The sequence below is a fragment of the Marmota monax genome, unplaced genomic scaffold (genome assembly GCF_021218885.2).
Source record: "Marmota monax isolate L192 unplaced genomic scaffold, Marmota_monax_Labrador192_F-V1.1 WCK01_AAM20220418_F8-fsc00095, whole genome shotgun sequence".
In the NCBI taxonomy this organism is placed as follows: Eukaryota; Metazoa; Chordata; class Mammalia; order Rodentia; family Sciuridae; genus Marmota; species Marmota monax.
In genome coordinates, this window is record NW_026695244.1 from 5,840,489 (window position 1) to 5,864,411 (window position 23,923).

Below are 23,923 nucleotides of genomic sequence, written 5' to 3' on the forward strand. Positions count from 1 at the left end.
CGCAGGACCACAATGTGGTGCTTCCCAAAAGCCATGTGCATTTGGCTTCGGAAGCAACTTTACAAAATAAAATAGTCCTCCTGTCTCTCCCCACCCCCTCTCCCCGTCTCTCTCATGAAATTTGATGTGGGAAGCACATGTTCCCAAACTTGAATTGGTGATTAATTGAGAAGATTGCTTTATGGGTGGGACTTTAGTTCCTGCACCACTGGGCCAGAGGAGTGATCTGTGAATTTCCACCTTCTTAGCATAGCAGTCTCTGAGTTAGGGGCTCCAGGCATCCTGGGACTGTATGTCATACCCTTAGGGTGCTCCTCCTAAAAAGGAGCTGGAGTCAAGTGGTCCTGCTCTTCACTCCAGGACACAGAAGTCGCTGGTACAGCTGTGCTTCTGATGCTCCAGGAAAAAGACTGAACATTTGTTGATGTACCGTACACTCCTGAGGGACAGTACAGCACACAGATGCTCCCCATAAAGGGACTGACCATGTGTCATCTTTGTGCTTTCCAGAGGGTCACGGCACATTAGCACTGGTCGTGGTACTTTTCAGAGGGATAGGGCATTCTGTCTCCAGATTGCATTCAAATTCTGGACTTAATGTCTGTGTATTTGACACTAAATCATATCCTGTCTCATGAAATCGATGGTCTTGTCTTTCTGATGTTCTATAACTATATATGTATCTCATATACACTATTTATAGTGTATCTCATCTCCCCCACTAAATTGTAGATGCCTTGGGGGGAATTGTCAGTTGCCCATCTTTGTGTCCCCACAACCTGGTGCACAGTGTGAGTTCAGCAATTTCAGACTCAATGAATAAAAGAGTTCAGGAAAGTAGCCCAAATCTACTTTCTAGTTACCAGTGCTATTAATATAAGTCACATCCAAACATTCATGATTCTAAGGTCCTGGTCCTTAATTGGCAGAAAGATAAAGGAGGATAAAGTCAACCAGTGAATACAGTCTTGTTGTTAATGCTAGCTCTCTGCAAATTAATAGATCTGGCCTTTAGTCATTACAAAAGAATTATCTATAGACATCACCCCAGTTCAAATTTCTGACGTTTCTTGAATATTGGAAATGCAAGACAAAAAGCAAGAATGATAATGACTGGCAAATGAGGACTATGTCTTTGACTTTGGCTTTTCTTATTTGAGGTTCTGGTTAGGCTGAAATAGATAATACATCAGTTGTTGAGGGCCTGTGGAAGTACGTTCTATATAAGTACCACATGCTAACCAGTTGTGCCACTGGAGCATCCTGAACTGTGTATTCTGAAACAGAACTGGGAAGAGTGGAAGTCAGTAGTGCCTGGTGAAACAGGATCAATCTATTTTATCTATCAATCTTTGAAATAATAAATTAATTCATTTTGAAATCAACAAATAAAAATTATATGTTTATCATACACAACATGTTGTTTTGCAGTATATAAGCATGGGGGAAGGACTAAATCAAGCTGGTTAACATATGCAGTCCATCCATTCTATTTCTAGCAATTTAGCCAGAGGAAGTCATATGAATAGTGTGCAAAGACACGTTAAGAAGTCATGAAATTATTGAAAACAACCCAAATGTCCACTAATGGGGGAAACTGTATTTTGTCATTTTTTGTTATTGTTAATGTCTTTAAAAATGAACTACTAGTGTTTTATAATCAAAGAAGTCTCCCAATTACAATTGGCAATAATTTTTCCTTCATATGGGCATGTAATCTTAGAATTACAGGTAAATTTCATTGAGTGAAGTATGTTATATTAATGTGGAAATATAGTCACAACACACAAAGTTTTACAATTCTAAGAACAGTCTATAGATAAGATCCCATTTATAATATATATGTTAGTTTCTGGAAACAGATGCACCAAATTTGTTATAGTATTTGTCTCTGTGGGGTCAAAGAGTTTTAACCTTTCCTGTATTTTTTTAAATAATGTACAACATTCATGTATATCCAGAAGAATAAAGATATTTTCAAATGAATCAATAGTTGTGTCTTTTTCTTCCCATCCACTAAGAAGCTGTTACTCAGAGTGAGAAGGATTTCAGGACTGGCTGTTCATCAAGGAGGCAGGTGTGCTAAATATTGTCCTTTTCGCCTGCAATCAGGCAGCAACATGGTCACGGCCACAAGTCTGTGACTCTTGGCTCTCAATTCCTCAGTGCAGACATCTTTTTGTGAAGTGGCCTTGCTTGACTGAGCTCCTATATGACCTATTTTAAGTATAGCCTAATAAGATTGTGATGAGGACAAGGAGGTCTTCTCAAGGAATCCTGTTTGGTGGGGGAATGACAGGGGTTGGGGGGGCGGAGTGGAGACAAAGTGGTTATTTGTGGAGAAAAGCTAGCTCTTCTGATTATGAAAGAATAACAAATAAAACATTTAGAAGCTAAGTTTGCCATTTATCTTCTTCTGACCCCCATTTGGTAAATGTGTGCCCATAATATGCGGCTTCAGGATTGAACATCAAGTATGTAAAAGGAGAATTCAGAACATGAGAACAACTGTTTAAAAGTTTCAGGGTTTGGGATTTTTTGGGGGGGGCATTTAATTTTATTACATTATTTAAACAACCATAATTGGATGATAACCAGAGTCATTTAAACTTATTTAATGTGTGATTTTTAAATTCCTAAGCATTGTGCTAAGTAGAATGTTATTATCAATTACATTAGCATTCTTACCACTTTTGTTCTCAATAACTTTTCAGCCTTCCACTGCTATTGTTTCGAATTTTAGTAGCATCTCATCAGCAAAGGCTCATTGTGGCTGCCCGTCTGTTCCATTAATAATTTCTTAATTAAACGAGGAGACGGCTGTCCCTCCTTGTCTGCACTACCTTGTCACTATCTTTCTTTCCAGAGTAATTTTGTTCTGGTCTTTCTCATTTTTTTGTTCCTTATTTTTTCCCCCACAGACAAGCTTAGCTCCTGGTGTCTTTCACAAATGGATTTGAAATCTCTTCTCTGATCCTCACCCCGCCTACCCCAATCTGTTCTCCCATCTACTTGGTTTCAGTTCCCCCTTCATTCCCCTCCGCCCTCAGAGGCTCTTCTCACATCTTTCAGTTTCTCTTCTCCAGTTCTTTCGGTCATCTGGGGTTTCTTTTCTATTGATACCCACCCACCCCCAATCATTTGTATTACCTTCTTTTTGTATTTCTCTATAAATCTCACCTTACATTCTAAAAACCCAGTTATAGGAACATAATCCTCAGGTGAAGAGACAAAATTAGTGCAGCTTCATCAGGGAAGCCCCTCGTGATCTGGAAACTGTCACATTATAAAGCAATCCTCACAGCAGGCATTCATTTATTTATTCACCTCTAAGCATTTTTTTCCCCTAGCTATTTTTCTTAATGAGAAAGGGAGAACATTAACTCTGGAACAAGTAGTCTACTCCATACCCAAATACAACCCCCAGGAGAATGTATCTTAGGTTTTTTAACTATTGAGACTATTGTAATTGTTTTGAAGTGTTTCCTCTTGTTGATACAGAAACTGTGAACTTTTAAAAAATGTCTAGAATGATATTTGATTCAGAAATTTCAAAATTGGCTTGGGAGTCAATCCTTATTGTATCTAAATGGACTTATCTAGTTCTGAATTGTATGTGTTGAAGCATAGATGGAGCCAGAAAAGACCTTAATGGGTCCTTATTTTGTAGACAAGAGCCCTGAGCAAACACAGTTTGGGGATTTCTTCTGGTCACTCCAATAACCACTAGCCGTGCATGACGATTTACATTTAAATTAATCAAAAGTAAAAATGTATGCATAGTATATTTCTCAGTCACACTAGTCACATTTCAATTGCCGAACAGTCACCATGACCAGTGGCTACTGTATTAGACCACACAGATAAACAAACTTTCCATGTTAGCAGAAAGATTTATTTAAAAGTATTAGTTTGAGCCATACAAGGCCCAGGCTCAAGAATCTAGGACTCCCTGTCAGTCAAGGAACCCCATGCCCTATAATAAATTTTATTTTGTTATGTTGTCTTACAGTACATGAATCTGGGAGGTCACGTACAGAAGGAAGCTAAATTAAATAAAATTTCATATAGTTTACAGCTCATGAAAAGATGCTTTTCTGCTTGCAAAGCATTTCACATTCATCATCATACCTGGAGCCCACAACGGCCCTCATGATAGGAATGACAAGTGTCCAGTATCTTCATTCAGAAGAAGAATCAGTGGGTATGAGAAATGAGGATTTGTCCAAAGTCACACTTCTTTTAAGTTAGGGCATAAACTCAAGTTTCCTGCTCCTTTGATCTTTTCATCATATTGAAATGCACCAGGTGGATAGGAGTTTTTTTGTTTATGATAATGTGTATAAGAACATTCTAGATGCCAATTATCAAGAATACAAATAATAATAAATGCTGGCAAGGATACAGGGGGAAAAGGTACACTCATACATTGTTGGTTGGACTGTGAGTTAGTACAACCACTTTGAAAAGCAGTATGGAGAGTCCTCAAAAGACTAGGCATGGAACCACCATATGACCCAGTTATCCCACTCCATGGTATATAACCAAAAGAACTAAAATTAGCATACTGTAGTGATACTGGCACATCAGTGTTTATAGTAGCACAATGTATAATAGCCAAACTATGAAATCAGCCTAAGTGCATGTCAACAGATGAATAGATTAAGGGAATGTGGCACATATACACAAGGAGTTGTTTCTACTTAGTCATAAAGAAGAATAAAATTATGACATTTGCCAGTAAATGGATGGAACTGGAGAACATCATGCTAAGTGAAATAAGCCAGACTCAGAAAGTCAAGCATCAAATGTTGTCTCTCATGTGCAGAAGCTGGAGCAAAGTAAGGTGGGGGAAGAAACAGATCTCACAAAATAGATGGAAAATCAGTGGAGTGGAGTAAGGGAAATGAAGAGGAAGGAGGAAGGATAGAAAAATGGAGAAATGTGAAATGAATTTGATGAAAGTACAAATGTACAATGACAAAGCATTGTACATTTATAACTCTGCCACAGTGAATTCCACTTTTATGGAATTCTCCCTTGTTTTCTCTCTTATTTTCTGCTCCCTGTGCTCTCCGCTGGGCCTCCCCCAGCTCTGCAGTCCTGTCTCCTCTGTGGGCTTTGCTCGTGGAAAGTCTCTTCTTCAGCTTTCCCTTTGGATGCTCATTCTCTCCTCCCCAGGCACCTGTGCTTTCTGAGGTCTCTTCCCAACCTTGAATAATGCTTGGCATCATAGAATCTATGTATTCTGCTTCTATGTATTCTATGTATAATAGAATCTATGTATTCCTGCTTTAGGATCCTGCTTGCTTTTCCTCTGAAAAGCAAGGAAGGGGAAGCTGGGTAGGCTGTAGGTACAGGGGTATTGACTGCTTTCTCCTCTCTCAGCTCATCTCTTTATTCTCCTCTATGCTGTTCCCTCTGCCTTCTCTTTACCGATGGTTGCATTTTCATATTTCAAGACCCAGCTTGAACCTCACTCTCTCTGTACCACCTCCTTGATTCCTCTGCCCATGCATGGCAATTTCTCCTGTATTCTTCAAGCAACATGATATACTTCTGTAATGGAGCTCAAGTTAAAGATATCATGTCATGATCTGTTCAGAGATCTCCAGAAGGGGAGCTGCCCAGCCTTCCTGGGGGTGTCTCATCCTCACCTACACCCATGTGGCTCTCACAGGATCCCCCACAGTAGGCTCTGTGATCTGACACCTTGTGCATGCTGACTGGCTGAAGGAGGCACTGGACTGAAGCAGAGGAGCCCTCCCCACAGGCAAGAGCCAACTGATATAGGATGAGCTCCTGGTCCAAACACAGCCAGTCAGAAGCCTTCTCTAGGGATTTCAGAATTAGAAACAAGAAGAAGAACTCGTCTCTAGTTCTGAAGCAATAAACTTCAAAGGTCCTGGCAGCCATGTTTTTCGGACACGAGGGCAAAGGAAGTGGGAGTTTGTAGAAAGAGAAAAAATAAAACAAAAAGCTGAGGGGAGAGCAGCTGAGTTAAAGATACCCTATTATTCCTATAGTTAATTCTATGCCAGGATCCTTAGAATGAATTCCCCTTTGTGCACAGGCTACTTCAGTTTGAACTTCTGTCACCACCAAAAATAAATGAGTAAAGATAAATACACAGTTCTAACTAATATAAATTGCCTTGTGCATCTTTGAGTCCCCAAAGTTTAACAGTCTTCAGCTCATTGTATACTCATTAACTAAATTAGAGAATTAATTAATCCTTATCCCAAATCCTGTGTCATACAATGCTAAACAAAAATCCCCCATTTTGTAAAAAGAGCAAATATAACAACATAGTTATGTTCTGTCAAAACTGGACTACTAACTTACAAAAATGTAGTATGGCTCACCTTTTGAGCAAACTTCCAAACTAAGTGAATCAAATTAAGTGGATCAAGTCTTTGGCTATCCCATCACAGAAGGGTAAAATCTGCACATGGATGAGAAACAGAATTAATAGAAATAATTTCTATTAATTAATAGAACTAATAGGAATGTTTTTGCTCCAGCTCTATTACTTAAGGCCAATCTTCCTGGGCCTCAGGATCCTCATTCAAAAAGACAAAGAAGGGACAGGGAGTTTGGCTTAGATAATATGAGTTTTCCTACCTCACAGGTTTGTTGTGGATATTAATTGAAATAATATGTTAAAGATCTCGTCCAGCTCTTAAAACAATAGCTAAAGGGGTGACACTTTCACCATTAGCCTATCCTATCGCTGGTAAACCACTGAATAGCTTTCATTTTCTTCTATACCAATGAGAGCTATTATTAAAAAATCCAAATCATCAAACCAAATCAATTAAAATCAGCTTTACCATTATAGCAGGGTAAGTGCTAGCACTTGTGATGGATTTTCAAGAACTCACAAAAGTTCCTCTTAGGGTGGGGAGCGCTCAGGATGTCTCAGAAAGATCTTCTGAAATTCCCTGAGATGCCTTTCCCTTTTCTCAGCTGCCCCTCTCTTTTCTTCCCCTCTCACTGAGCGCTACTTCCCCGGGCAGAAGCCTCCTTTAATACTAACAGGACTAACAGGACGTTTTCTTTTGCAAGAAATTCAAATCCTCGAACAAGCAAGCATTGTCTCCTTCTCACAGCCAGAGAAACTGACCCAGTGAGCCGAGGCTCCGGAAAGCCAGCCACGCTGCCAGGGAGCGCGGGGCCCGAGGGGAAACGCTGACTCTTCTGCTCACATCATCTAAGGACATTCTCCCCGAGACACTGACCTCCCTGCACAAAAAGAGCCCGGGCAGCCCTGACCCCACGGAAGGGAGCGGCGCTGAATCACGGCCCCCTCCGTTTCCAGCTCGCTCGCCCTTCTTCCTCCCCGTGCTCTCCAAGAATTGCAGGAAATCGGACCTCCAGTGTGGAACAAATAACACTTAGCAAAGAAAATGGCAAACATTCCCACCAGGCTTCTGTTTTCTGAGAACACATTGATTAGTTTTTCGGGGATGAGGTCTCTGGAGAAAGAGCAGGAAGGAACCTGGGGAAGCTTGCGCTTCATGTGCGAAAGATCCGACCGCCCAGGCGCTCTTGAGGATCCCACCCTTCAGAGGTATCTCAGCTCTGCAAAGAGTGGGGACCTTGGCACCTGGGGGCGGGGGGGGGGGGGGCTCCAGGAAAGCAGGCAGCGTGCACAACTGGAATCCACACAACCATCTTCCCTGCCTTAAGCCCAGAACAGAGGCCACCAGACCAAGGCTTAGGGTGAATATGAGCAGCATGTTCAATTTCCCAAGGACTGTGATTAGATGGGGGTCTCGGAAACCCTCCCCATAAATGATTAGAATTTCTATTAGCAGCAACAATGACAGTCGGCAAGTACAGAGCATGTAGCATGTGTCGGGCCCAACTCCTATTGTTTCCTGTGTGTGAACCAGTGTGATTCTTACAATGATCTTTGAGGAGCTAATAGAGGCTAAACAGTAAACATGGTGGACAATTCATATTTAATGTCTGCTTGTTTCCTTATGTTTTTACAATTTATAATTTATCTTGGAATGTGTTTTGAAGTTATTCTAAACTGAAAGAGGAAGTTCTATTTAAAAGAACTGATACAGAAGAAAAAGGAAATGTGGCCCAGTGTCTCTCTTCAGCTATATCCTTCTCTGCATTTGTAGTAGAAGAGTTCAGAAAGTCTAAGCAATCTGCCTAAGGACACACAGCTCAGCAGAGGCATAGCTAGAGCTAGGAAAATGATTCTTGATTGCTCACCCACCATCCTTGCTGCCTGTTCATCATGCTGCCTCACCCATAGCAATAAAGAAAAGCATCCTTGACCTTTTGACCATCCTTGACTTATGGAATTATTTAAAAACATATGGTATTTTTCACCATTGTGCACCTTTTCTTTAGGGTCTCATGGATCTATCTTGAAAAGTGCTCTTTTGCAAGGAGATGCAGCAAGAAGAGGCATGGATAAGGAGAGATCAATGTTTCCCTAAGGTGAGTGGGTGAATGCAAGTATTGGCATAAATTATAAACTATCAACAGAAACAAGAGAACTATTTGCAAGACCCTATTGAATATTCAAAGACAATTGACCCAAAAGATGAAGGGAAAGACCCATGCACATTGCCCCAAGGAAGCCCACCTGAGTTGCCCATTCTTTCTTCTTTGCCTATGGCTTACCCTGGGGTCTGTAAGGATGAACAGGACAAATGCCTTGCTCTACTGTCTTGCAACAGCTGATTCAGCCAATGATGAGCCAGACCTGAGGCTGGCCAGTGAAATTCTCTCATGGAAAATTGGATGGAGACCCAGAGACTGTGTCAGTTTCTGTGGGGAGCCAGTTGACAGGTCTTTAGAGCATGGACCTGAGGGAGTTCCTTGTGATTAGCTATGGTGGAAGCTATACTGGACCATGTGTGATGGATGAGGAAGTAAGGAAGTTTGTAGAAGAAAATATAAAGCAAATGAACAAAGCAAAACAGAAATGAGACAGAGTGGGAGGTCTTGATAACTCAAATTCCCACAGGGACTATTTTTCCCATGGTAGGGTCTCATGAAGTCCCTCTGCATATTTTTCTGAATCTTTTTTATCTTGATACAATTGTAGTAGGTTTTTGTTCTTTGTAGCAATGTGGACTTCCATTTAGAGAAAACCAATAGATTAGAGGAGATATTGTTGCTTTCAAAGGCACAGGTGATGTGGAGCTTAGAGAATAAAGGTAACAGGCTGCAGAGACAGGAAAGGGGAATAGAGAAGACTGAGGCTTGGGGAACACCACCAGGAGTCAGCCTGGGGAAGCGGAGGGGGTGGGTGAGGATGGCACCCCATTGACTCGCTGTCTGGCCAGTTATATTCTCCATCCCCAAGAGGCAATCAGCTGCTCATCACTGCAACACAGGGAGAGCATCAAAGGGATTTAATAATGGTTGGCAAATGTCAAATTACACTGAATCTAAACCAAATTCCAGACATTTAGTGCTGTGCAGTCATTAGCAATCAATTAGTGCACTCACTTTTCAAAGCATTTTTTTTTATACCCTCTCCTCTCCATGACAAGGAAACACATGCTCTGCTTCCTTCCCCTCTGCGGCAAAGCAATGCAGCGTTCCTTCAGCGTGGTCAGTGAAGGAACAATCCTGTCCCTGTTCTCATTGTGGTTTCGTTTCCCTGTTTGCATTTTCAGGAGTGGAAGGAAACATTAAGTGGCATTTGTACATCCTGTCCTGCAAACATGGGCTAAAGAAAGAGAAATCAGACTTTTTTCTTTCTTGGGAATCACACAGTAATGAAAGGCAAAGACAAGGAAGAGAATCCTCTAAAGCCTCTTATCTAGTTGGAAAGGAGTGAGTGTGGAGCATTGAGGAGTAGTGCATACCAACCACACGGGGAGCCATTCTGTGAACTCAGTTCACCTCTGAAGGGCCATGTTTGGAGGCAGCAGGATTACATTCCAGAAGCACAGCCAGTAAACATTGACCACAAAACAAGACGTGGCTCTATTGATTGCTGCGTATCTGCTTCATCCTTCCCTTTCCAAATTAGCTCAGATTTATGGCAATTCCCTTCCTGTTCCTTGAGTCAACCACATCATCTCTGAGGTCCTGCAGGTCAGAGGAAGGAGATAAGCAGGAATCTGTATCCGAACATTTTCAGGAAGAGCTTTCACAATCGTTTTGAAAATTCCTCTTTTGCTCATGCTTTTTCCTGCTAGATCTCCCAGAGGTGTTATTTTTAGAATAACTTTCTCAGAATATAGAAAAACCCATATTCTCCAACTGTGACATGTATTCTTTCCTCTAGTGTAGTTGATAAAGTCTGGACTTCAAACTGGGCTTAGTTCAAAAGTGGCAAATGCACACATGGGTCCTAAAGATCTCTGTCTTACATTGGGCTTCCTCCAAGCTAGCTTTAGGTCACTGTTGCTTGAAAGATGAGCCTCAATGGCATAAAGGTGGCAGTGCGGAGAGAGGCAGAGGTTTAGGAAACAAATAGGACTTGACACAGAGAGGGTGTCACTGGCTCCTCTTGAAGCCATGGGTGGGGCCCAAGCTGTGATCTTAATCCCCAAAGAGGGTGGTCCTTTGGTCTTGGTTACAGAGTGGTGTTCCTATGTCCCAGTGAGGGCTCTGTCAGAGGCCATCTCAGCACCATACACAAAGCTGTCAAGTCCAAGGGAGAGGACTGAATCGAAATCAAGAAAATAGAGCCAGGTACGATGGCACATGCCCTGTAATCCCAGCAGCCAGGGAGGTTAAGGCAGGAGGATCATGAGTTCAAAGCCAGCTTCAGCAACTTAGCAAAGCCCCTATACGACTCAGCGAGATCCCGTCTCTAAATAGAATATAAAAGAGGGTTGGGGATGTGGTTCAGGTTTTAAGCGCCAGGTACTAAAAAAGAAAGAAAATAAAAACCCACATCCCCAGTTATCACCATAGAGGTCTATTCTAAGACAAGATCCAGGGAAGGCACATCATACAACACCTTCAGGAGGGGGTCCCATGTATCTACATGGTTGGCTCCTGAAGTCACCCTACAGAGGGTAGTAGAAGGGCAGTTCTCACTGAGACAGACCCCAAACAAATGCAGCCAAATGAACAGATGCACCATACTCTAATACATCATGCTACAGATGTTTGAAAATCCTCATTTTTACAGAATAAACCTAGAGAATGTTTTTATTTGCTTTATTAAAATGTTGCTTTCTTTTACAAAATAATCCCTCTTTATGAGTATTTCTAAGACTCTCTGAAATGACACAGAGAACACCTGTCAAAATATACTTACTTGTCCAGGCCACCACCCTCCTCAGTCCAAAGCATTTAATTCAAGTCTGGGCAAAAATCAGAAAATTGCATTTTACGAAAGAACCCTCAATGATTCTGCTGTGAGTGGTCATTGCCAGCACCAAAAGAAACACCGCACACAGTAGGCTTCTGGGCACAAGTAGAAGTTGATTTCTACTGGGAGAATAATTGTGTAAATCAAAGACCTCATATACTGTAATGGACAGGATGGTAAACTAAGGGAGAAGGTTGTTTGCTTATATTATAATCTTGACTCTATAATTTATCAGATAGCTATCTTATTATTATCCTTTTATTGCTCAAGGGTCTTGATAAGAAGCATTGAAACCTATAAACATGTAACTGACACATCTTACATAACGTGCGTCTTAAGTGACTTGTATACTGTTCTACAAATGAAGCTGTGTTAGTATCCTCGGTGTCACCCAGCATTTTCTTTCTCTAACTGTATCTCAGAGAACCAGGAAAGAAACCTACATCATTCTCTTAGTAGCACCATTCCCAAATTCTGCTGCAAAATAAATGTCCTTTGACTGGGAAACAGTGACCAGTACAGAGGAGGGTGGGAGGAAGGGCAAGCTGCTTGGGAAGATGGTCCCATGCCATCAGAGCAGCTCTGGGTATGGAAAGCCAACATGGGCTTTGGGGACAGTTCTTCACAGTCACTTTGCAGAGAGGAGGAGATAGGAGGGAGAAAGGGAAGAGAATAAATGGAAAGAAAAACAAAACAACCAAGGTAGCAAGACTGGGAAAAGAAGGTGTGAAAAATTCCCAGAATGAGACAACATTTAAATTTTGGCTTTTCAATAATATTGTCATCAGATATCATTTACCCTAGCTATTTCTAAGAAGGGATGAAAAAAATGATTTTTTTTTTTTTTTACCAATTGGACATAGAGTCAATTCATTGAAGGTTTGGGTGGCATATCTTCTGGCCTGAATTTCTGTGAGTTCACCAAAGCATGATAATAATACCAGCGTTTTGGGGCTGGAGCAAGTGAGACACAGGGTTCCACCCTAGCAGTGCAAAAGAAAAAAAAATACTAATATCAGGGTTTTCATTTCTTATAGCTGGGGTTCCTTGAACAGAAAATTTATAATCCTGGCTCACGTACTTGTCAGAACAGTCTGCAAACTAAATCCCAAGAACATTGTATGTTGTTGAGCTAGAGAAAATATATCGCCAATGCTTTGGCTCTCATGTTATTTAGAGTCCATGCATGGTAATCCTTTAAATATACCCCCCAGTGAATCAAATATGTCCCTATCTTTGTAAAGGAAATGTTGACTATATGCCCATAATAAGACCGGGATGCTAAAAGTTGTTGCTTCAAAGAACAGAATCAAGCCGAGCAAGTAAGGATATGTAATTGCTATTATAATCTAACTAGAGGCTACCCATTTGCTGATAGCTGTTTCCTGTGATAAGCTCAGCAGAGCCAGGTTCCTGTAGACTCTCATTTTGATTGCATAAGGAGAGTTTACTGGCAACAAATTACTGCTTCATCTCCTTTATGAAGTCGCCTGATGGTCGTTGGCTCTGCAGTGACCTGGCTGACTGCTTAACCCTCCCCGCAACCAAGTCCCAAAGTTGGACCCTTGCATATACATATTTATTCTCATCCATAATCTCCATATCTTCCATTCATTTTGTGTGTAAAACTTTTTTGATGTGAAAGTATGGAATCAATTCCTTCTTATTTAGGAACCTATGGTGGATAAGGCCTGAGGATTCACCTCTTCCTGACTAGATGTAGATTGAAACCAGGGAAGACATTGGGCAAATAAGATTTATTAGTGGAATATCAGGTGTCTGGAAGCTGATTGGACAAGATATTTGGGGGCTGAGTTCTGCATTTGTGTGCATGTAGAGGTGGTAGGCTAGGGATCCAGGAGGGCAGCCATGAAGGTGAGCACAATTGGAAATGGGCCTCACAGCGTACACTAGCTTCTAGGCCTTGACTGTTGGCTACAGAATACAAGGAAAGGATAAGATGCCCTTGATGCAGTCAATGCCTGATGCTCAGGGATCCATCCCCAGGATAATGAGCACACCCACTGAGAGCGCCTTTCCCTGGGGGAAGATGGGTGTTCCAAGGAGGGGAAAGAAGGCAGAGACTGCACATTCACTTCACTCACAGGCCACACTATCTTTCCTCCAAAGAGACCTCTGTGTCCTTAAGTAACTTGCCAGTCATCAAATCAGTCTTTATTAAATTTTCACAGGCACTTACTTTTAGATTCAATTTGAAATGTGCTCCAAGGAGCATCATATGGACTAAATAATTAGCTAAAGAGAAACGGTAAGGCATAGATTTTAGAGAATGGTACAGAACAATGTTTCTTAAGTACCACTAGTCATAACTGAGCATTTGAATGTAACATTGGAGTTATTTATTTTCATTTATATTTAAAGGGAAAATATCAAGTCAGTAGTTTGGAGACTATTTTTGCTTAGATCAAAGCTAGAACCTGTATTTAGGGTTTTAAAAAGTGTATCAGTTTAAAGAAAAGTACCAAGGAAAGAATTACCAGTGCAAGGATATCACAAGAATCTTAAAGGTCACACTCAAGTGATTCAAGTTTAAGAAACACTGCCAAGACCAGTAGAGCATTACTGCATATCAACATCCCTAGGTTGGGTCCTGTTCTACAAAGAATGTGCTATATGACCTTGGGCAAGTTGGAACTTTCTGAACTTCAATGGACTCAAGTAGTTCAGTGACATTGAAGGACAGACATATCCACACTCCCTTCCAATTCTAGGCTGTGACAATCCTAACTTTACTATTGGTTACCTTAATGCCTGGAAACAAACATACATAAGCATTGAGCTAGCTCCTGGTTATCCTGAAACAGTGAGAGACAGAGGAGAGTCTGCTGGATCTGGCATCGGGGGACCCTGCAAGCCAGCTCCACTATTTGCCATGGGAATTTGACCAAGTCATGTACTTTCTTTGAACCCCAGTTCCTCTATTTATTTTTTAATGAATTATTTTTAACCTGACAAATAGTATGTATCTATTGTGTGCTGCCTGGTGTTTTGAAATATGTATACATTATAGAATGACTCAAGCAAACTAATTAATACATGTATTATATCACATACTTCTCATTTTTTTGTGGTGAGAACACTTAAAAACTACTTTCTTAGCAAGTTTTAAGAATGTGTTGTTATTAACTATAGTAAGTATGTTGTACAATATAGTGCTTGAAATTACTCTGCCTAGCTTAAATTTGTATCTTTTGATAAACATCTCCCTAACTGTTCCACCTCTTGCCTCTGGTAACTACTTTTCTACTCTCTTCTATAAATTCAACTTTTATAGATTCTTTATATAAATGAGTTCTAGTAGTATTTATCTTCCTGTACCCTCAGTTTCCCTATTTGAGAGGGCAAATGGTCACCGTGGTGAAAAATACCTATTCTATCTATGCAGTCTTGATGGACGGCTCAAATTCAGTGTATGGAAAATGAAAACTTCTATACAAACATAAAAATCTTGTTCTTTGGGGCTGGGGATATAGCTCAGTTGGTAGAGTGCTGGCCTTATATGCATAAGGCCCTAGGTTCAATCCCCAGCACCATTTAAAAAAAAAACAAAACTTGTTATTTCTTTGTCATTTCATTATCTTAAAATATAGTATGGTCATATATATGGTTATATTATGATTAGGAAGGATTTTTTGAAATAATAGATACGTTCAAACCAATCAGTATTGAGAGTCTTAAAAATCTCAGGTAGAATATTTAATGTTGCAGAAGAAATTGTGAATTTGCTCATCATGGATAAACCAGAAAGCCATCACCTATCAGTAACCTCAAAATATTGTTTTAGTTAAAAATTTTTAGCCATCTGCCATCCGAAACCTATAAGTGGAAAATGAGCTAGAAATACTAAATTATTTATCAATTCCACTGAACTCTTTTTATGAGGCTTCTTTCCATTAGCCCAGCATTCCCATCTGCATACACAGCCTCAGATTAGAGCTGTCACAAGGTTCGGGAACTTACTTGCCTGGAACACCCAGATTACACTTTCAGACTACTGTCTGTTGAATGCCAATTACAGTTGTTGTTGTTGTTTTCACTTAAGAGGTTACCAGTCTTGCTTATTTGATGTGCTGATTGACAAGGAGATAAATACTGCTAGAAGGTGACACAGAGCTTCTTGCAGCTTCCATAAAGAGAGAACACCACAGGGAAAGTAGAACTACCCAATAGGGCAAGCAACCCCATGGTCTATAGTCACCCCTGAATTTACACTGTATTACAAAAATGGATGCTCAAAAGGTTGTAAGTGGGTAACATATATTGAGTCCTATTTTAATCAAAATATGTATCTCTCAATATGGATGCTTTAGTCTTCTAGAATGTTCACTTAAGTAAACCATCTCTTTTCCTTATGCCACCTAGATCACACTTACCACTCTTAACATTTCAGCACAGCACAGGTTGTCAGCCACCTAAAATGTCCAATTTGATATTCTTTTATAAGTCAGGGAAGCAGAATAATAAGATCTGTTCTAGGTATATTGCAAAGCTATCTTAACCCTCCTTGCTCAAAGAAGTTTCTAGGTAAATGATTTTGGTCATGAGAATTAAATTGCTCAGCTAGTCCTGGAGAGGCCAGGGAGTAGGAAATAGGTCGGCAGACCTCAGTGCTGTGCTTTCCCCAATGGATCATGTGGTTTCTTGTCAGTCAGGCTTGGATGACTATATGTCCAACTCACTTACCTGCTCAGGAGATGCAGCAGCTGATATTTACAATTTTCAAAACTATTCTTCCGACCCCTGTGGCACTTAATGTTTTCTTTCCTATTTTATCACTGAGGACACGGTCACTCAGCTTTCCTCCCAAGCTTCTCTCCCTTCCTTACACCTGTTCTCCTGTTCAGAGACTTAAGAAACATCAGGGCACACGCAGCCAACTCAGTCTCTGTAGCCATTGGAATATAGTAAGGCATTCCAAGGCCAAATGTGAAAATTAGGAAGTTCTCACCAGATTCATGTGATTAAGGATATAGGCTTCTTACCATCATGTCTGTTTTGGTAAGTCCAAAGAACAATAAGAAATCTCAAGTAGTACCAAGTCCCCCAGGGACAATGTGCTTATTATTTCCAGTTAATGGTACCACTTCTCTTGGGGATCAGCTGGGCAAGGGATGCTGGGATAACACCACCCGTTGGGTGCTCCATCTTCCTCTCTACTTTGATGTTCTTTCCAGGAAGTCGTGTGTGGAAGAGGATTTCAGTAGCAATCTTTTGGGTTCTGAGAATTTGCCCAGACCTTTCATCTCCCTCTTGGAATCTAAGGCTGCTTGCATTTGTATCTACCTCTCAGCACTCTGCAGAGCAACCTTAGTTTATCTGCCTTTCCTACTCATTTTCTCCCCACTTTGTTACCAAGCATCTCTTATAAATATATCCCCCTCTTCCTCACCTCATTATTCCCCCTAATCTTCCCCCTTCTTCCTTGTTCCACAACTGTTTCAAATGATCCTTTCCAAATATGCTCCAAATGAACACTACTCCAGAACGAACGGCCCCCTCTCACCAAATAAACCAGTTTCAATAGCCTCCCCCAACCTCCTAAACAAATAACATCTTATCATCTGCCTCATTCTAAAATATTGCTCTTCATAATCTTGAACTATTTGCTCTTTTATTCTCCTCTTGAAGAAATAAGCTGCCTTCAGTGTCCCTTCTTTATTTGGACACAGAGCTACCTCACTGAAACCATAATGTACACCCACGTGTGTGTGCACGCATGCACGCGCTCACGCACATACACACACATACCATCCTCCCAAACAAAGAAAAATGACCAAATATCTTTCACCCTTCCTTTCTCCAAGAGAAAAAATTCCCAAGAGGTATATAAGGCCTCATTTGTGTCTTTTTGAGGATTTTCTTCCCCAATGAAATAAGCTAAGGAGAAATACAGTAAGGCATTCCAAGGCCAAACACATTCTACTGTTTATTACACATATTACATTCTTAAATAAAAATGCGTCACGTAACATTTTTTGCATAGATATCTTACAATATACCAATTTAAAAAAGAATTATGAAACAGACCAGTAACAAAAATAAATTTTTTCTTCATTAATAATTTTGTAACATTAACATACCACCATCATATAATACAAATAATAGTTTTAAATCTTAAGACTTTTGTACAGCAAAAAAACTTGACAAAGTAATATATTTATATATATATATATATATAAAAAGCTTAAAAAAAATAAAATGTCAAAAAAAGGCATAACCGAGGGCTATAAGACTGGGTACTTCTGTGATATATTATAAATACCAGAGAAGGCCTGAGAGAATGTGACGGGGGAGGCGGGGTGAGGGGAGGGGCTGGGAGTAGGTCTTTCCAAACACACTTGTTAGACACATCTGGCAAAAGGAAATGTATAGTGCAAAAATAAATTTCTTCAAGCAACTGTGAAGAAGATGATCAAGATTTCAAATAAAGTCATGGTGGCCGGGGAAGTTGCATGGTGAGAGTAGTGGGGGAGAAAAGGGCTTGCAGGGGGGTTGTGAATGGAAGGGGAGGCTTCAAAAAATATTAAACATTTATTTTTGCCTCTGTGTTAGCAAGGAAATCTTGGCCATAACAGGTGTATTTTTCCTCCCTGGAATGAAGCAGAAGTGAAAACTAAGGAAATTAAACTAAGTCAGGGTTTGGATAGAATATGCATGCTGGGGGGGTGGGGGGAACAAAACAAAAAACATAAAGGTCAAGAACCAGCCAATGAGCCCCAAAGCCTTCAGGACCTAGATTTGCAGAAATCATCTGCCTCCAGTCTAAAGGCCTAGGATATAAATGTCCCCTCTCTCCACCCACTGCCCCTCCCCTCCATGTGGAACTAACTCCCAGTGTGGTTTTGATATACTGGCAATTACAAGCATCCACCCCCCCCCCAAAGATATTAGGCACTGGTGGCTACTCCTCCTAAACGTCAGTAGCCTGTTTTCCTTCTGCGAAGGTACAATGGGCACATGCGCACGCCCGTCCAGGCACGTGTGCACATACCACCCTCATTATTCTGACGTGGGGTCCTTTTTATGGCAGTAGACAGAAGCTGGAGTCAAAGCAATTTACGATTCCAAAGCTCACAGTTGAAAAAAATTGTATAAACAGTCCCCAACCAAGAACGTATCAACATTCCCTCGTGACCACTGAGAGGGAGCCCTGTTTGAAAAGAGTATCTTGTTTGGGATACTGGTGAAGTGACAGCCTAGGATTTCTCTCTCATTTTTGATACCTGTTTCCCGAGGACTTATATGTAAATGCAAAACACCTGAAGAATACAGTACTATAATATTGGAAGGATGAGCGTAAGAAAGTTAACTGCAGCTTTATTTGTCCCCTTTCTGGGATTTATTATAGGAACCAACAGAGGAGACTTAAGCAAGAGAAACCCTGGAGCCTCAGTTAGTCATGAGATACCACATTATTTACAAGCAGTTTTTGCTTCCTTTGACACACATCTCTGTTGTCCCATCTCAAGTATTTCAAAAAGTCCTCCAAGAGGAAAATAGGCCATCGAAAAAGACATTGATGTATCCTCCGGCCAGGCCCTCTAGTTTCCAAGATGAGATATCACCATGTTTACCGAAATTTAATCCAGACATCCATAATTTGAGTCCTCCTGCCTGCCCCTGCTCCTGCCACGTACAGAAAATGGAAGGAAAAACTTCCATGAATAAATTTCAACCAGATTTTACATACTGAATTTCCACTTTGGCAATGTTTGGGGTGCAAAATTGTGGCCCGAAATGCTGGCCCTCAAAAGATTTTTTTGTTTGATTTTATAAAGGAGGAAAGAAACAATTTCTGTAGTCCAATTGGGTTAAATCTCTCGACTCTCCCTCCTTTCTTCCTTCTCCTAAACAGAACTCATGCAAAGGAGAAGACAAGAGCACTTCCCACTATATTTTTTATTTTACAAAGTGACTTCCATGGAGGAAATAATTTTAAGCCATCAAAATTAATCATTGGGTTTTGTTGTTTTTGCAATTTGAATCTATTTCTTCTGGTTCTCCCATAGAACACAGGAGTGAAGGCTACAGGCAGAATGTTCTGAATGCTCTGGATGAACCACCCCAAAACTCTGTTTATTTCCCCTTTGATGTAAATAGACATGGATAATCTGGAAGCTTATCCCAAACTAAGTTCTTAAAAAATTTTCTCTGTCTTTAGAGAAGATTTTTTAAAACCAGAAATCCATTCTGCTCATCGTGCATGAGGTTGGCTGTCTTTTTACCCTGTTATAATCAGGCAATCAAGATGTAAAAGGGCACAGAAGGTGTGGGTGGGGAGGTGATGACATTGAGAAAAGGGGTATTTGAAGGGCTTTGCAAGGGAAAGCACATAGAGAGAAGGAAATGGTCATCATGAAGGTCATTTTGGGGTCTTCAATATTTTTACAAAATGCAGCTTTGTCATGGAATCCAAATGCCTCTGTATCTGGACATAATACTCGGGTCACCACCAGGCATATGCTGGGGCAGTGAACCAACAGGGGGCAGGAGGCCAGCAGCTAGGAGCAGCTTTATCATTCAGGTTTCCACATCTCTGACTTACAGCCAATGTGGTAGGAGAAAGAAGCATAACTTGAAATAAAGAAAACTGTCAGTGGCTTAGAAATACATCAAACTCTGAACCCTGGATCGAGAATGCTTGAGAGGACATCCACAGAAACACCATGCCAGGTTTCTCCTTTCAAATTTGGGATCCCTGGAATGTTAGGAGGTAACCATTTAATTGAGAAAGGGGTTGAATGTGTTTCCAATGTCCATCAAAAAAAAGCACTGCTAAAAATAACCAGCCCTCTCGGGAGCCAAACACATTCCGATTCTTTCTTGGAAAACCTGTTCACATCAGAGATGATGGACCGTTCATCACCAATCCATTTCCAAAATGAGCGGGGCCACCCCCGCCCACAGCGAGGGCTGGTTATCATTCACAGGTGTCAATCTGGGCTAGAGAAGAACAGTTTCAAAGCCATACACTTAGCACCCACCGAATTCTCAGGCCATTTCTCATAGTCAGCATAGGACTGAAGCAAGCAAGCACCATCGTGGTGTTTCAGTTCACCCTGCTCTGAGAAAGGTCAGGAGCAGATTACAAAGGACCTCACTGATACAAGAGAGAGAAGTTAACCAAACATTTCAGACACTGATGAGGACCAAAGGGCCTTTGTTCTGCCACATTCAAATGAGACCACAGATGACAAAGGGGAGCAAACAGCAATGATTACTCTTTTGCATTCTTTGTGTTTTTTTAAACTTTCTTTTTAATAGAGCCTTGCATTGGTCAGTTCAAAAATTAAATTAAGTATTATAAACCCTTAATAATAGCATTTTGAGAGGCAAGAGCAGCTCCAGCTCAGGGGAGAACATGGAAAATCGTGGCAGCCATGGCTCAGGCCATCACTGACGTGTGCGTGCATTGGCGCTGGAGGCTGCTACAGAAAGGAAAATGAACGAACCAACAAAATGTGGGGCATCTAAAGTTTCATCTAGTGCACTGACTGGAGGCGCTACAGTTTAATACAGCTGAGGTTCAAGGTCCCTCACACATCCTTTATCCAGAAAGGATGCACCACACATTCAAATATAATCCCATGGGATGCCCTGATGGACTGGCCACAAATACACTCAAAACGCAGTTGAGGACTACGAGATTGTCAGCAAACAGTGCTCCAGAAATTGTTTCTAAGTCTTATCTAGTTTTAAATCTTTGGAATAAAACTGATTTTTTAAAATACCCTCCAACTAACATATATATAATTGCCTCCGGCAAATGGACAGAATCTGTTTGTGTATGTCTGTGTGTACGTGTGTGTGTGTCTGTGTGTTTAGGGTGGGTTTTTTTTTTTTTCTTTTTTCTTTTTTTTTTTTTTTAAATTTTTCTTTTTGGTCTAAGTTGGAAAAAGAAGAAAGAAAAGAAGTAGAAGGAGGAGGAGGAAGAGGAGGAGGAGGAGAAAAAAGAGAAAGAAAATTCTAAGGGCCAGACCTCAAAACGCCCCAAGTGTCCAACTGGCAGCTACAGCATTTGTGATAAGGAGGTTCCTTGACCCTCAGACGAGTAGCTTCAACACTGCAGTGAAAGCAAAGTTTGCAGAAAGCTGGAAACCCAAAAGCCAAGGATCTTGAAGGTTGCTGACATATATGTGTTTGTGTTCCTTAGATTATGATTTCCTTTGAGAGACTTCAGTTTTGCATCCCAAATATGTATGGGGTGGCATTTTAACAGTCAATGAGTCAAACAGTCAAAGGAGGGCAGGAGGGGAGCCAGGTGGTATGAGGAGCAGCAACCATGTGTGGACCAAATGCCATGTTTGTTTGTTAGACGTGTCTTGAAGGGATGGTCCCAGAATATACAAAATATACAGTCTGTCCTAATAACCACCCCGCTTGCTTGCATAGGCCATGTAATGGTCCTAAAGGCAGTCTTTGGAGTTGAGGCCAGTGCCAGCTAGCTAAGAATGCGGGTAGATAGAGACCAATATTGGATGTGTGTGTGGGATGACAGGTGAGGAATGTGAACCCCCTCGGAGTCAGCTTGCAGAGTAGTGTGAGGCTTCTGTTGATCCTGGGTGCTCTAGGTCACAAGGCATGGTGGGTCTAGCCCAAACCCCAAGAAACATCCCAAGAGAGACACCTCCAACCTCCCCTTAAAGTCAACCCTCATTCCCACAATGGCATTTTGAGTGGTGGATTTTAACAAGTGGGTAATATGAGCTTAGTGGGTATGAGAGAGGAAGATAGGATGATGTTTTGTGAAGCCACTAGACTTAGGAGGCATCCTCAGTTTTCCCCACTCCTGGAAAGAGTGATTTTTTGTTTTTTTTTTTTTGGCTTTTTGTCAGGTCAGAACCCAGAGTTAGATTAAATACGCAGCTGCCCTTTGAGACTAGCGACATCTATGCTGTGACTGGTTATAGGGTAGCAATGACACACAGCACAGTGGTTGATCACTACGAGCTGAGGTCATCGGGCCTCAAGGAGGATGAGGGAACTGTGATGTCCCGTCTGATTGGCTGCTTCGAGAGCTGGACATCCAGGTGCTGAGAGAGAAAGAGAGAGGAGTCCTGGAGAGGCTTAGTCCATGGAGAAAAGATAAAACATTTAAGCTTCCAAATAAGCTTTTCAAGTTTCGTTAGCAAAAAACAGAGATTAAAAAGAAAAAATCTAGCACTGGCAAAAAGGTGAGGCTCAAGGGATATACTGTGATTTATCATCAAGGACTTTATTCTCTTGGCCACTTTGCAGTCATGCTAGAAGTTTCCAGAATCCCTAGTGCATATGGTGTGCAAGAGTCAAAAAGTAAGAAAAGAAAACTCCTCCCTTGAGGGTGAAGTCTAGAGAAATGCAGGCCAGAAAGGTGTAAGGTGTTATTCCAGAGTCTGCCGCCGCTAAGGCCGTTGGTACCGACTCGAAAGATCTCAATGGTACTAAGAAGAACCAAAAAACCCATCAACAGTTCTGTGAGGAAGTCTGACGCACGGAATAGTAGGACTTTTCACACACAAAGGACAAATAAACCAAGAGTTAATTTTGGCTACCAAACTGCAATTTGGTTTTCTAGGTCATTTTCCCCCAACTATTTAAAAAGAAACATTAGTGCTACACATTTGCAACTTTAAGCCGGTGTATTCTCCTATCAAGTTGCACTGAGAAGCGAGTTAAATAAGCCCCTCGTACTGCCGTCCACCCGCAGAGACGTCACATCCATTTGCTTTGCTTTCCATTGGCAACAGTAGGAAGAATTCCAATAGCGCTGAAGTAAGCAGCCAGTCTGTCTTGCTGAGTTCACCTGGTTTCCTCCGTCTTCGCCTTCTACCATCTGGCTAGGGCAAGGCATAAGGAATAGACGTATATACTTTAAATATAGTTGAGTGCATGACAGCGTGGATGTGTGTGGGTCTGTGTGTGAGAGGGTGTGTGTGTGTGTGTGTACACAGAGGTTTACAAGTGAGAACTTTCTTCTGCGAGGCAGTGGGTCCCCGCCTGAAGTCCAGCCCCCTGCCTCGGCATTTCCTTCCAACATTGGCCGACGCCATGGCAACTCTGGCCTTTAGGATTTTTAGATATGTCTCTTCATATGGAGGGCAAGATGGTCAGACCTGGAAAAACACCTAGAACATATAGATAACAATGAGGGTATTAGAGAGGTTCACGGAAAGAATTCTACCTTCATCACCCCTTACGCTCAAAAAAAAAAAAAAAAAAAAATGGCACACATGAAGTGAGTGTGGGAAGGTCAACTCAGGTTTTAGGCGACTTGAGTTCAAATCCTAGCCCTTCCCACAGCTGTGTGACTCTGAGCTCACAGACCTCCCTATGCCTTAATTTCCACTGTCAACTGGGGATAACCCCAGCGCTATTCTTATAGTCTGGTTGTGAGGATTAAACAAAGTGATCTATGCAGAGTACTTAGACAATTACCTGACACCTATTAAGATCTCAATGCACATTAACTATCATGATCATAATTATAATTATTAAATAAGAAGCAAATGTGAATGTACTTTGAAAACATGTGTCATGATCAAATACTATAAATACAGTAAAGAAGAATTAGACTGTGTCATTGAAGAGTGAAACTCTGACATTTTCATCCTTCTG

The 23,923-nt window shown here is 41.2% G+C and overlaps 1 protein-coding gene across 2 annotated transcripts in view; it reads right to left on the reverse strand.

Moving 5' to 3' along the window:
- Positions 1 to 17,229: 17,229 nt before the first annotated feature.
- The window catches only part of Klf7 (KLF transcription factor 7), a 90,077-nt gene continuing 83,383 nt past the window's right edge, over positions 17,230 to 23,923 (reverse strand). For both annotated transcript variants that reach the window (XM_046463067.2, XM_046463066.2), the window contains one exon: positions 17,230 to 23,433. In XM_046463067.2, the coding sequence (XP_046319023.1) occupies positions 23,382 to 23,433 (52 nt within the window). In that variant the 3' untranslated portion in view covers positions 17,230 to 23,381. The remainder of the gene's footprint in view (positions 23,434 to 23,923) is intronic.